The sequence below is a fragment of the Narcine bancroftii genome, chromosome 13 (genome assembly GCF_036971445.1).
Source record: "Narcine bancroftii isolate sNarBan1 chromosome 13, sNarBan1.hap1, whole genome shotgun sequence".
NCBI classification, from domain to species: domain Eukaryota; kingdom Metazoa; phylum Chordata; class Chondrichthyes; order Torpediniformes; family Narcinidae; genus Narcine; species Narcine bancroftii.
Genome location: NC_091481.1, coordinates 83,728,502 through 83,743,022, shown reverse-complemented (window position 1 = coordinate 83,743,022; position 14,521 = coordinate 83,728,502). Strand labels below are relative to the sequence as shown.

At 44.3% G+C, this 14,521-nt stretch overlaps 2 protein-coding genes across 12 annotated transcripts in view; one reads left to right on the top strand and one right to left on the bottom strand.

The window, feature by feature from the left end:
- Positions 1-14,521, bottom strand: part of bloc1s3 (biogenesis of lysosomal organelles complex-1, subunit 3) — an 87,226-nt gene that overhangs the window by 18,736 nt on the left and 53,969 nt on the right. For 2 of the 8 annotated variants that reach the window (XR_011348119.1, XR_011348123.1), the window contains 2 exons: positions 14,130-14,250; positions 11,993-13,445 (listed from right to left, as the gene is read on the bottom strand). The exons of 1 other annotated variant lie outside the window; for it this stretch is intronic. The gene's annotated coding sequence lies outside the window, so the exon portion shown is untranslated. Of the gene's footprint in view, positions 1-3,671; positions 4,472-8,907; positions 13,446-14,129; positions 14,251-14,521 lie in introns of those variants that run through there. 5 more of the 8 variants (XR_011348118.1, XR_011348120.1, XR_011348121.1 and 2 more) reach the window with 5 other exon arrangements.
- Positions 1-14,521, top strand: part of LOC138748541 (galectin-9-like) — a 39,382-nt gene that overhangs the window by 9,524 nt on the left and 15,337 nt on the right. The window contains exons 4-6 of one of the 4 annotated variants that reach the window (XM_069908920.1): positions 6,726-6,776; positions 9,289-9,351; positions 10,045-10,098. In XM_069908920.1, the coding sequence (XP_069765021.1) occupies positions 6,726-6,776; positions 9,289-9,351; positions 10,045-10,098 (168 nt within the window). The remainder of the gene's footprint in view (positions 1-6,725; positions 6,777-9,288; positions 9,352-10,044; positions 10,099-14,521) is intronic. The other 3 variants (XM_069908921.1, XM_069908922.1, XM_069908923.1) reach the window with 3 other exon arrangements.

The following is a 14,521-nucleotide window of genomic DNA, read 5'->3' as shown; positions in this document are numbered from 1 at the left end:
TGGGTGTTGCCTCCTCCATATATCCATAAGTTTCATTTCCTGCATTGATTTAACCATAAATGTGGCTACTTTATTCTTTTTACGTGTCTTTTGTCCAGTTTTATCCAACATTGAATCCAAATTAGGGTTAAAATCCCCTCCTATAAATATATTTCCTTGTGTGTCTGCAATCTTAAAAAAAAATATCCTGCATAAAGTTTTGATTCTCCTCGTTAGGCGGATATATATTGAGGAAATTCCAAAATTCTGAGTATATCATTACATACCTTCCTGCCGGATCTATTATTTCCTCCTCTATTTTGATTGGTACATTTTTGTTAACTAGTAATGGCTACACCTCTAGCTTTTGAATTATAGGATGCTGCCGTTACGTGTCCTACCCAGTCTCTCTTTAGCTTCAGTTAGATGTGTTTCCTGCACAAATGCTATATCTATTTTTTCCTTCTTCAATAAGTTTAGTAGCCTCTTCCTTTTAATTTGGTTATGTATTCCATTAATGTTTATAGTCATATAGTTCAACATGGTCATCTTATATCTTGCATACACCTCTTTTCCACCTCTTCGCCACCTCCATCCCCCTTTTTCCCATTTTTATCTCTTAGTTTTCTCTTATTACACTTAATGTACAACAACACATTTAAGACATAATTTACCCCCGCAGTTCCCGCATCCACTACTACCTTAACCTCTCTGAGTTGCCCCATATCCCCTGCTGGGCAACCACAACTCCCCTTTTCATTTGGATTACAATCTTGTTCGCAGCGTCAACTGATTTTGCAGTGATGGTTATTTCCCCTCTACCCAGCCCTCTCCAGAAAACATTTTTTTAACACATAAAGCACTCTCTCTTCTTTTTTTCCCCCTTACTTCCTTCCTTCCCTTCTCTTTTCCCTCTTTAGTTCTTTACATATACATTGTTTTTACATCTTTATATATACTTTATCGCCATTCTTCATTCTTGTTACATCTCTTCATCTCTTCTTCTGCTTTGCAAATATTCTGCGAATTCTTGCGCTTCCTCTGGATCCGAGAACAGTCTGTTTTGCTCCCCGGGTTTAAATATTTTAAGCAAAGCTGGATGTCTTAACATGAATTTATAACCTTTTTTCCATAAAATCATTTTTGCTGTATTAAACTCCTTCCTCCTCTTTAAGAGTTCAAAACTTATGTCTGAGTTAAAAAAATTTTTGACCCTTGTTTTCCAATGGTTTGTTATCTTCTCTAACTTTATTCCTTGCCCGTTCCAGTATATTTTCTCTTGTCGTGTATCTCAAAAATTTTGCTAAGATGGATCTTGGTTTTTGATGTGTCTGGTTTCGGAGCTAGTGCTCTGAATGTCCTTTCTATTTCCATTTCTTCCTGCATTTCTGTCATTCCCAGGACCTTTGGGATCCATCCTTTTATAAATTCCTTCATGTCTGTGCCTTCTTCATCCTCCTTCAGGCCCACTATTTTTATGTTGTTTCGCCTTCTATAATTTTCCAACATATCAATTTTCTGAGATAACAACTCTTGTGTCTCTAATTTTTTTGTCACTTTCTTCCAATTTTCCTCTTAAGTCATTCACTTCCATTTCTATAGCTGTTTCCAGCTCTTCCACATTCTCTACTCTTTTCCCTATTTCTGTCATTACCAGTTCTAACCTTTGCATTTTATCTTCTGCTCTTTTCATTTTCCTTTTAATTGCATTGAACTCTAATGGTAACCATTCTTTAATGATCTCATTTGTTCTTCAAAAAAGACTTTATCTATATTCTGTTCATCAGTTTTAGGTTCTATTTCTCTGTGAAGGTCTTGGTCTTCTTCCTCTTCTGTGTCTGTATCTGTGTTTGTGTCTTATTCTCTTCTTTGTGTCTGTCTCTTCTGTTTTTCCTGATGAGCTGCTTGTATCTCTTTGTCGGGCCTCTTGTTGCTGTTCCTCCCCTCCTGGGCTGCTCGTCTGTTGTGCTTCCTGATGCTGGTCTTCTTGTCGGTCATCCCTCCATCTATCTCCTATGTCTGTTTCATCGCTTCCTCCTGCTGTCTTCCTCATCCTCCAGCTGAGAGCCCTGGTGTTGGGCATCCCTCAGCTGTTCGTGCTGTGGCAGCCCGCTCCTCTGCTGAGCCCCCCTCCCGTTGGTGTCCCCTTTCTCCTTTGATTGCGAACTGCACACTTTTGTTTGGCTCTGAGAGCCATTTTTGTAGTCCACCGGTTGGTGAGTCGTGACTCCACAGGGCAGGCACTGACCTCGAGGATCAGGCGCTCCTCGCCATCACAGCACCCTGTTCCTTCTTGCAGGTAAGGCCTTATTCTTTCTTCTCCGGTGACTTTTCTACTTTTATTTCCAGTTGTTCTTACTTTCTCCTTTTTGGGAGCCATCTTCTTTCTCTTCTCTGTATCTTTATCTTTTATTTCTTATATTTTATTTTTGTTATGCTTTGTTTATTCCTAACTTTTTTCCTATTTTCCTGGAGAGGGCTGGTTTTCCCGACTGGACACTACTCCATCATGTGACTCCCCCCACTGTCTCGTATTTCAAGGGCACGGGTACTTTTGATTTCAGAACATAAATGGTGATGTTCAATCACTCCACTCGTCCTTGGTGTATTACTTTGATACCTGGGACCCTTGAACACATTTATTTATAAAATGCTTGCCCCTGTTCAAACCCCTCACTCCTTGCGTGTAGCGCCTCTCAGCCCCACAACGCTCTGAGGCCTTGGCTTCCTTTGAGACCTGGCCTCATTTGTCTTTTCCCCACTCCACTATTCAGACTCTTGAACTGCATTTTGAGCACCAACAGTCATTGGCCCCATTCACCCACTAGGAACTTGATTTTCACTGGTTCCCATTGCAGCAACATCCTGCAACATTTTCACCACAGTTGTGACTTAAAATCATCGAGCGATGTATTATGGAGACAGGCCCTTCGGCCCACTGAGTGCGTTCCGACCATCAGCTACCCATTTGCTCTCGACCATTCTTTATTCTCCTCAAGTTCTTATCAATCCTTCCAGGACCCCGCCCGTCACCCACACACAAGGGGCAATTAACCCCCTCCAACCTGCACTCCTTTGGGATGAGTACCCTGGGGAAACCCTTGTGATCACAGGGAGAACCTGCAAACTCCACATAGACAGCACCTGACTTGAGGCAGCAGCTCCACCATCTGCACCACTGCGTCACCTGTATAATGCCTATGTGGTCATTCCATGAAGCCAGAGGCCTGATTGTAAGATCCTGGATTCAAATCCCACCAAAACGGCTGTGGAATTTAATCCTGGTTAACTGTATATGTTTGGTAAGAAAAGGTCCTGTCAATAATAAGCCAGATTTTCTTCAATGTCACTTTCATGGAAAAATGTTCTGAAGGTGTGAATAGGGATGGGAATGAACACTTTTTCTCTATCAGCACCTGCTTCCAGTAAATTATCCCCTTGGACTCCATGTCCCAGTTTTCAGGGACTACAAACAAGTACATATACTCTGTGTCCTGGTTTTCCGGGACTGGTTTTATACTCAATCACCAGCTTGTTCATACTGGTGTTCATACTGTAGTTTACCCATGGACCCAGTCCAGAGTGTATGTTGTGAAAGGTTAAAAATGGCTGGAGTCCAAAGGGTTAAAATACTGTTACAGGCCCAGAGGACCCCAAAACCCAGCACAATAGAAATTCACCAAGATAAATGGTAACTTAAACAAAAGTTACTTTTAATTTTCTTTAAACATAAAAACAGGATCAAACTTTAACTTATTACTATTAACTTAACTTAACAACCCCCTTCTAATTCTAAGCACACGTGTATGTTCAGGAAAGTTCTTTGATCCACAGTCCAATCTCACTTCTCACTCCTCCAAGTTCACCAGTATCAGGCAATTTTTATACTATGCATAGAATTTAACATTTATGAATTTTCACCAAGCTCTGGTGCTTAAAGGTAATTGGTTGCCACTCAGGAAAGTTCTTGTTGGTTTCAGAGAGAGATTTGTTGCTTGTTGGACACACAAACTGATTATCTCCGATCAGTTTCTTGAATGTCTTGCCGAAGCAACTTGCCCCATCATGGGTTTTCCAAATGATAACCTCTTCTTCCAGGTCACCACAGAGTTTCTCTTGTTTCCCTTACTGCAGGAGAAACACTCTAGCCAGCCATTTCCTGTTGTAAGGATTTTGAACAGGCTGAACTCAGAACTCACAACCAGTCTTCAAAATGGGGTTTTCAATAAGCTGCCAGCTTCCAAATACCACTGCAGAACTCCAACTGAATTTTCTCTCTCACTCTCTCTCTTAGAGAAAACTTGTTTGGTCTTTTCCTCTCTCCCTGCTTGCAAAACCACATGACCTTCTTGCTGGGCTCCAGGCCCAGTCTTTGAAAGATCTTATCAGCCTTTGAGCGTGGACTGTTTGCACCTGCTTTTGAAATTCTTTAGTGGAGCAGTCTCTTTGTCTTTGCCAGGGCCTGAGTGTCCATCTTGAATGAAGCTCTTGCCTTTTAAATGAGATCTGTTTTGTGAAAACTATGGCAAGCAGGGTGAAAACTAATCCAAAAGAGTTCTACAAATATGTTAATGGTAAGAGGAAAGCTAGAGACAAAACTGGTCCCTTAGAAAATCAGAGCGGAAAACTGTGTGTGGAACCTAGAGAAATGGGGGAGATATTGAACAGTTTCTTTTCTTCGGTATTCACTAAGGAGAAGGATATTGGGAGATGTGGGATAAAAAAAGCAAATTGGGTAAATATGGGGAATATAGAGATTACAAAAGGTGTAGTTTTAAGGCTTTTGAAGAATATAAAGGTGGATAAGTCTTCGGGACCAGACGGGATCTTCCCCAGGACATTGAGAGAAGTGAAGGAGGAAATAGCAGAGGCTCTGGCGGTAATTTTTCAAATGTCATTAGATATGGGGATAGTGCCAGAGGATTGGCGCATTGCGCATGTGGTTCCGTTATTTAAAAAAGGTTCAAGGAGGAAGCCTGGCAACTATCGGCCTGTAAGTTTGACATCTGTGGTAGGTAAATTAATGGAGAAAATTCTTAGAGATATAAACATCTGGATAGACAGGGTCTGATCAGGAGCACTCAACATGGATTTGTGGGAGGAAGGTCATGTTTGACCAATCTGATTGAATTTTTTGAAGAGGTGACTAGGAATGTGGATGAGGGTAGCGCAGTGGATGTTGTCTATATGGACTTCAGTAAGGCCTTCGATAAGGTATCACATGGAAGGTTAATTAGGAAGGTGCAGTCTTTAGGTATAAATTTTGAGATAGTCAAATGGATTGAACATTGGCTGAAAGGGAGAGGCCAGAGAGTGGTAGTGGATAATTGTCTGTCAGGTTGGAGGCCGGTGACCAGTGGTGTGCCTCAAGGATCTGTATTGGGCCCATTGTTGTTCGTTATATACGTTAATGATCTAGATGATGGGGTGGTGAATTGGATGAGTAAATATGCAGACGATACTAAGATAGGTGGAATAGTGGATAATGAAGAAGGTTTTCAAGGATTGCAGAGGGATTTGGGCTGCTTAGAAAAGTGGGCTGAAAAATGGCAGATGGAATTTAATGCTGATAAGTGTGAGGTGCTTCATTTTGGTAAGAAGAATCAGAATAGGACATATGTGGTAAATGGGAGAGCATTGAGGAATACAGAAGAGCAGAAAGATTTAGGAGTGACGGTACATCGTTCCCTGAAGATAGAAACTCACGTGAATAGGGTGGTGAAGAAGGCTTTTAGTATGCTGGCCTTTATCAATCATTGCATGGAATATAGGAGTTGGGAGGTGATGTTGAGATTGTATAAGACGTTGGTGCGGCCTAATTTGGAGTTCTGTGTGCAGTTCTGGTCGCCTAATTATAGGAAGGATATAAACAGAGTGGAGAGAGTGCAGAGAAGGTTTACCAGAATGTTGCCTGGGTTTAAGCATCTGGAGTATGGGGAGAGATTGGACAGATTGGGTCTTTATTCTTTGGAGCGTAGAAGGTTGAGAGGGGATTTGATAGAAGTATTTAAGATTATGAAAGGGATAGACAGAGTGGATGTGGATAGACTATTTCCGTTAAGAGGAGGAAAGTTTAAAACAAGAGGACATGAGTTAAGAATTAAGGGGCAGAGGTTTAGAGGTAACATGGGGGGAACTTCTTTACTCAGAGAGTGGTAGCCGTGTGGAATGATCTTCCGGGAGAAATAGTGGCGGCGGAGTCAATTGTATTATTTAAGAAAAGGTTGGACAGGTATATGGATGAGAAGAAGATGGAGGGTTATGGGCATTGTGCAGGGAGGTGGGATTAGAAAGGGGTGTTTGGTTCGGTGCGGACTAGAAGGGCCTAATGGCCTGTTTCCGTGCTGTAATTGTCATGTTATTGAAGTGATTGTTTGTTTGTGACCTACACTACCTCCACAATCTATCTCCTTTAAAAACATATATATTCTATGTAAAATATAATATACCCATCACAATACTTTGTCCACACCATTTCTTTAACTTTCTCCAAACATCCAGGATCCCTTCTCCTTATGTCCATGTGCAGGCCCAAACTCCCAACATTCCCTTCCTGAATTCCACCTCCTCTCTTTCCTCTAAAAAGATTTTGAAAAGTTGTCTGCTTTGACTTGGCTCAGTATGTTCCTGGATGTTGACTGATAGTTGCTTGTGTGAAGGACGCTGTGTAAGTGTCAGCCGGGCTTGCTGTGTTGGGTTTTATTTCTGATTGCCCTCAGTCCTCACTAATTCTTCTTCTGTTCAAGGTTCCTCCTGCATATGCCCCTCCAGCCTATAGTCCATTTCAACCTACCACTGTAAGTTCTGTTGCTTTTCTTATTTAAATTTAGAATTACAGCACGGTAACAGGCCTTTCCGGCTCACGAGCCCATCCGCTCAATTACACCCAAATGACCTCTAACCCCCGTACGTTTTGAAGGGTGGGAGGAAAACGGAGCAACCGGAGGAAACTCACGCAGACACGGGGAGAATGTAAAAACTTGATTGATCTGCAATTGTACTGACAGTTTGACAGTACCTGAGATCATGGACAGTCCTGTCAGCATGGGAGTGGGGTGCAGAATCGAATTGGTCAACTTAACAACACACTTAGTTTTCCAAGTGGGCCCTCTCCAACCGGACGGCATTAAAGCTGACTTCTCTGGTTTCTGCTGGCCCACTCCTCACTCTCCCTCTCTTCCCCATCCCTCTGTCTCCTTTCCTCCAGCTCACTCCATCCCCTTTCCTCTCCATTCACAGAGCCGTCCCCCCTCCCCCTGTTTGGTGGTGTACCGTCCCTCCCCCTTATCCACCTATTATCTCCTGCCTGTGGGACTGTCCTCCTCCCCCTGCCACAACCCCACCCCCCCACCATTTTGTTTGGGTACCTGCCTACATTTTGCTCATTCCTTGATGAAGGGCTCAAGCCCGAAACGTTGGTTATGTACCATTATCTTTGTGGTATAAAGAACACTGTTTGGCCTTCTGTGTTTCTCAAGCATTGATTGGACTACCTGGGAAGAACCTTCCTATTTTCCGTTAGCAACACAGAGCAGATAGAACCATAGAACGCTACAGCACAGAAAACCGGCCATTCGGCCCTTCTAATCTGTGCCAAAATATTATTCCACTAGTCCCATTGACCTGCACCCATTCCATAACCCTCCAAACCTCTCCTATCCAATTTATTCTTAAAACTTGAGTTTTGCCACGTCAGATGGCAGCTCATTCCACACTCCCACCACTCTCTGAGTGAAGAAGCTCCCCCTAATATTTTCCCTAAATATTTCCCCTTTCACCCTAAAGTCATGTCTTTTTGTATTTATCTCTCCTAATCTAAGTTGAAAGAGCCGACTTGCATTTACTCTGTCCGACAGCGCGGTGTTCAGAGAACAATCTCGTCTTGAACTCCTCAAAAACAAAAGAACTTAGATTTCAGGAGGAACAGTACAGCTCCATACCCATTATACATCAATGAGGACTGTGTGGAAAGGGTCACTGTTTACATTTTTCTTGACTACCAATGTCATTCAGTACTTAAAAAGGCACGGCAACGAGCCCATGTCCTGAGGATTCTCAGGAAAATCAAACTGCTGGTGTCCTTCTATTGCTGCTCCATCAAGAGTGTGCTGGCCTACTGCATTCCTACATCATTTGCCCGCTGCTCGGCAGCAGACAAGAGAGACATTCAAAGGGTATTCAATATGGCCCAGATTATTCGCTGCGCACTGCCCACTTAGAGTTATTCAGCTCTTGCTGCCTCAGTGGAGGGTATTTACTACCCTAGTCATCATCTGTTTGACCTGCTGCCCTCCAGTAGGTCCATTAAATCACAGACATACAGACTTTAAAATGGTTTTTACTCCAGAGCTGTACGTGAACTGAACACTGCTCTGTACTTCAATACTTCGGCTCTGTGCAGGATGTAAGCCACCTGTCAAAGGAGCCGCTGGTGGATGAAAACTGCCAGGCTTGGTACTGTTTGGGCCGTGACTCCTTACATTTGTCTGCATCTGGGCCCACAACCAAAAAGGCTTGGCTGCCTCTACCTCAGACCTTGCTTGGAATACTGTGTTCAGTCTGGTCTCTTCACTGCAAGGATGTGGATGCTACAGAGAGAGGACACACAAGGATGCTGCCCCGATTGGAGAGCACGCCTTGTGAGGATGGGTTGAGTGAACATGGTTATTTCACCTTGGAAAAGACAGAGGATGAGGGGGTGACCGATGGAGAAGTGTAAGGTGATTGTGTGGATGTCCAGAGGCCTTTTTCCCCAGAACTGGTGGCTAATGTGGGGGGGGGGGGGGGCACAGTTTTAAGGTGCTTAGAAGTATGTACAGGGGGATGTAAGGGTATCACATGGAGAGTGGGGGTGGGTGAAATTTGCTGTTGGCAATGACGGTGCAGGCACGTACAATAGGATCTTAAAAGAGTCTATTAGATGGGTACCTGGAACTGAGACAGAAGGAGGGTTCTGCAGTTGGGGAATTCTATGCCATTGTTAGAGTAGATTAGGTTGACCCAACACTGTGCTTGGGCGCCACGGTTGGCGCAACGCTGTTACAGCGGTAGCGGTCAAGAGCAGGGTCTGAATCCCGCGCTGTCCGTAAGAAGTTTGTACGTTCTCCCCATTGTCTGCGTGGGTTTTTCCTGGGAGCTCCAGTTTCCACTCCACAGGGAGTGTAGGTTAATTGGGTGAAATTGGGCAGAACGGGCTCGTGTCACCCTGCTGTGTGTCTAAATTTTTTTTTTAATTAAAATTTAATGTAAAATTTAGAAGGGCCTGGGCTGTGCTGTTGATTTCTATGTCCTCATTTTGTTTTCTTGTAGGAGCAGTTTCAATTCAGTTCCAGTCCTGCTTTCTGTGCTCCAGTCAAACCTGCAAAAAATATCGTAAGTTTTGTGCATTTAAAAAAAAAATTGACAAGATTGTATTTAGGTTTGTGAACAGCACATTGAGTGAACTGATTAACCTGTTAGATCAGTGGATTTCAAACTTTTTACTTCCACTGAAGTAATACTTAGGTGGGATGTGGTTTCGGGGCTAGTGTTCCGTGAGCCCTTTCTATTTCCATTCCTTCCTGTATTTCTGTCATTCCCAGAACCTTCGGGATCCATCCTTTTGTAAATTCCTTCTTCACCCTCCTTCAGGCCCACTATTTTATGCTGTTCTGCCGACTATAATTTTCCAACATATCAATTTTCTGAGCTAACAACTCTTGTGTCTCTTTAACTTTTCTATCATTTTCTTCCAATTTTCTTCTTAAGTCGTTCACTTCCATTTCTACAGCCATTTCTCATTTCCAGATTCTCGCGCAGTCCTTTTAAAATTTATATTTACGGACGAATAAAGAGAACAGGTAAATTTTGCTAGCTTATCGCCAAAACGTTTTTCATACAAAGTACAAAGTACCAAAATATAATGTATTCGTTCATTTCCTCATCTGTGGCGCTAATGCATACACACAAAAGCTTGCTGAATTCAAAAAGTTTGAGAATTTTTGAAAAAGTCCAGATTCTCAGGTGGTCCTAATTTCTGGCACCCGGACTTTAAATTGTTTTGACTTTTCTCCCTCCTCGCTGCAGGTTTTCAATGTAGGTGCTAGCCAATCATTTACAAACAGACGCAACCGCTGTAAGGTGAGTTGGACTGAATGGGATGGAGGGTATGGGGTTTATAAGCTGCTTCAAGCAAACACATTACAGATGTTCCAAACCACTTCACAGTCAATGAAATAACCTTCAGCTACAGTTGCCCGTTAGAATGTTGGGGATGTAGCACCTAATTTGGTTTTGATAAATTATTTTTAATGCTTATCACTGGATATTTATGCCCCCCCCCTCCCCCAAGTTTGCCTTCTCTATTTTACATGAGATCTTCTGTGTTCAGCTGAAGAAGCAAGCAAGATAGTGGTTCCTTCGAAAGGAGATACCCTTGTCCAGCACTCCCTAGTGCCGGAATGTCAGCCCTGATTATTTTGTTCTGAACTCTGGAGATGAACTTGAACCCAGAACCTCTGTTTCAGCTGGAGATCACAAGATACAGGAGCAGAAGTCGGCCCATCGAGTCTTCTCTGCCATTCTGATCACGAGCTAATTCATCCTCCCACTCAGTCCCTGCCTTCTCCCCATGACCCTGATACCCCGACTAATGAATCTCTGCCATGTATACACCCAATGACCTTGCTTCCACAGTGGCCTGTGGCAAAGGCTACGCAGACTCACGACCCTATGGCTAAAGAGGTTGATCCATTGTGGGGACACGTTGGCTTCCGAGGATGGGGCACTCTCTCCAACCCGAAGAAGCAATTGGAGAGTGGAGAAACAGTCGAGTTCTGAGAAGCTTGGGGTGTTAACCCTTTGGATTCCAACTATTTTTAACCTTTCATCGCATATACTCCAGACTGGGTCTGTGGGTAAACCATTACAGTACTGAAATACAGTACGTGGTTGGGTGTAAAACCAGTCCCGGAAAACCAGGACACAGAGTTTATGTGCTTGTCGGTAGTCCCAGAAAACGTGGATATGGAGTTCAAAGAGTTGTGGCTTTTGCATTGTCATAAGTAAAGCCTTGAATGTGGCACAGCACAGAAACAGGCCCTTCAGCCCATCATGACCTTGCCAATATCAACCTCCCATTAATCAATTTCCATTTCTTGCCCATGGATGTTGTCTGGCCTGCTGAGTCCCTGCAGCAGTTCTTTGCCTCTCCACGCGAGGGGCAACATACAGGGGCCAATACACTTGCCTGCCCACAACTCTTTGGAGCATGGGATAAAACCACAGCACCCAAGGGAGAAACTCAGGGCTGTCAGAGGGAAAGCGTGCAAACTCCATGCAGACAGAGCCAGATTGAACCCAGTGTCGCTGGAGCTGCAAGACAGCAGCTGCACCATTGAGAGCCACCCACTTTTTCAATGGATTGTGAGAGGAGGGGCTGACATCAGGATGAGATGTTGCTCTATTCTTCTCCGTCAGATGGACACAAAAGATCACAGCATAATTTAAAAAAAAATCAAACCAAGCGTCACTAAAGCTGGTTAACTTATTGGGTCATCATGTTGACGGACAAAGACCCAACTATGATTTTCTACCTTAGACGAAAGCACCTTCTCTTTGAAAGTACTTAATTGACTGTAAACCACTTTGGGACTTCTGAGCCAGAGTAGATGCAATAAAGCGAATCTTTTCCTTGCTAATAATGGGGTCAATGCAATGCAGTTTCTCAGGGACTGGCTGATCACTTTCTTTAAATCAAAACTTTCTGCCTGAGAAGAGTTGGTCGCGACTCCACACTGGGAAAACTGAACTAGGAGACAAAACAAGCCAGATTCCTGTTCCCCACATCCACGAGGTTGCTACAATACAGTAAAAATCCCCATTATCTGGCACCAACAGGGATCGCGGATGCCAGATATGCGAACTTGTTGACTGAGATTCGCTCTTCCAATGCCTAACTGATAGACCTGCATTAAGTGCAGATTAAAAGACAAAATGTAAATTGAAAAAAAAAAATCTGTAACATAATCCTTAATTATGTAACATTCACTTTAATCAGGTAATTCCTGTAACTTACAAAATTTAAGTTCGATCCCCGGTCGCTGGCACTGGAATTGCGTTGTGCTATCCGCAACACTAACCGTGCCGCCATCGCAATTAAACCACCACTCTCTCGCCCCCAAGTTTACGGATAAAGCCTTACTAATAAACCTAACACAAATAAGGACTCTTACCAGGCAGGGTTTAGAGAGGCACTTTGGGAGAGTCACCCCAGCGGCGAGCGGCATCAGTCGGCTCTTCACCCTGGACACTTTAATGAAACTTTATTCAAACAGCTGCACAGGCACAACTGCACCTTGACAGCGAAGCTTCGACACTGCTGCCAATTACCCCCTCCATATCTTATCCCCATCCCGCCGGCTCCATTGCATGTGCCCTGGTCAGGCCCTTGGGGCACTCTACCACCTCCCTCGCGCTGACAACCTGGCTCACCTCCATGCAGGTGTCCTGGTCAGGCCCTCGGCGCACCTCCCTCGCGCTGACAACCCAGCTCACCTCTGCGCAAGCAGCGACAGCGAAAAGAAGGGGCATGAATTGAGGGGCATCGCTAGTTCAGTGGGGAAAACCTGCGTGCATCCAACGCAGTCTCAGTGCTCCCCTCCGGGGTCTATCCGCCCAGTCCTATTCACCTAAAATTTATTTATTAATCTATTTTTGTTTGCTGGTTGATTGGATTCTACTGCATAACAAAAATTTTTCAATGCTGATCTCGGTAAAGGAAGGATGGTAATTATCAGATTGTTATAAACAATATTGTACTGCAGAAAATGGGTGGAAGAGGAAAAGGCTGATGATGACTCACTGCTCCAGATCCAGTCCTGACCTTGGCTGATGTCTGTGTCGACTTCGCCCATTCTCCCTATGGCCTTGCAGGTTTCCCTGCCCCCACATCCCAAAGCACACACTGAATCAAGGCTTAATTAGCCACTGTAAATTGACGTTTGCATGTTGGTGAGTGGATGGGGATGAGCCGGGGCAGACCCGAAGGGCCGAATAACCTATTTCTTATGGTCGTAGAACTTTGTAGATGTTGGAGACAGGAATCTGATCAGTTATTCCCATTGCTGATCTTTATCCAGCGACTCCTGAAGAAAGCTGAAGCACGGGTTGGTTTGGGGAGGGGGAGGTCTCAGTCCTGAGGAGGGATAGACGCTTGTGCCCCGAAACTTGCACTTTAGAGTTGGATTTCACTGCCAGAATTTGCTTTTCCTAAAACGGTTGGCGTAGTGGTTACAGCACCAGCGATCGGGGACGGGGCTTCGAATCCCGCGTTGCCTGTCAGGAGTTTGTACGTTCTCCCCGTGTCTGCGTGGCTGCTCCGGTTTCCTCCCACCGTTCGAAGAGTACTGTGGGGTTGTAGGTCGAGTGGTTGTAAATTGGGCGGCACGGACTCGTGGGTCAAAATGGCCTGTTGCCATGTGGTATGTCTAAAAAAAATGTAAAATAAATGAACAATTTGGATGGAGGTAAAAGCACAACACTGGAGAAACTCAGTAGGTCAAACAGTGTACTTTAATATGGCAAATATGAAGATATACAGCCAATGTTTCGGGCTTGATCCCTTAAAGGTATGAAAGATGTGGGCAGGCCACTTGAACAAAATGGTAAGGAGGAGGGGTGTGGCCAGGGTGAGTAGCACAGGTCCACAGGCAGGAGGTTGGGTGTGGAACTGAGTCTGGGTTGTAGAGCTGAAGAGCAACAGGGATTACACTTGGGGAGCAGGGAGAGAGATTCCCCCAGAACTCTTTTCGGAGAGCAAAGGAGGGACATCCCTTGAAGAGATTTTGCAGTAGACAGAAGTAAAACACGGAAGCCTGCAGACAACGTGGTTGAAGTAAAAAAAACACCACGCTGGAGAAACTCAGCTGGTCAACAGTGCGACTACAGAAGGCATCGTGCGCACTGAACATTCCTGAATGCCGGCTCACGGCAGGGGTCATTGGACAAGGAGTGAGAAATGCCATCCCTGAGAGAGCTACAGCAAGATTCAAGCTTATTGTCATGTTATAAAGACAATGCAGCATTACCCGGAATATGCCGTGGGCAGACAGATTCGCCATCGGCACAAATTGCCTTACAGTTAGAGAAAGAGAAGCAAAAGAGAGCCCCACCCTCAGAGTCACCACAGCTCACAGGGTCCGGTCCAAGCCATCAGCATCCTGACCTTCAGATCCGAACCTCCGGCACGGTCAGCGCCCTTGACACCCTCTCGTGTCCCAATTCCATATAATTCTGCTAGGGAAAAGGCAATCGTTTAACCGTCAAGCCATCTCTGTTACCCTTGACTAATTCATTATTTTTTTGTCTTCTAACACGTTGCTTGACTCTAATCGGATTCGGAATCTGAATCTGAATCTGATGAGGTCACGCAAAATATAAATAGGGCCTTCGGCTCAGCAAGTCTGTCCCAGTCACCAAACACCTGTTAGTATTAATCCCACATTCAACCAATCACCTCCATTGGAACAAATTAACCTACAACCCACATGTATTAGAGATGTGG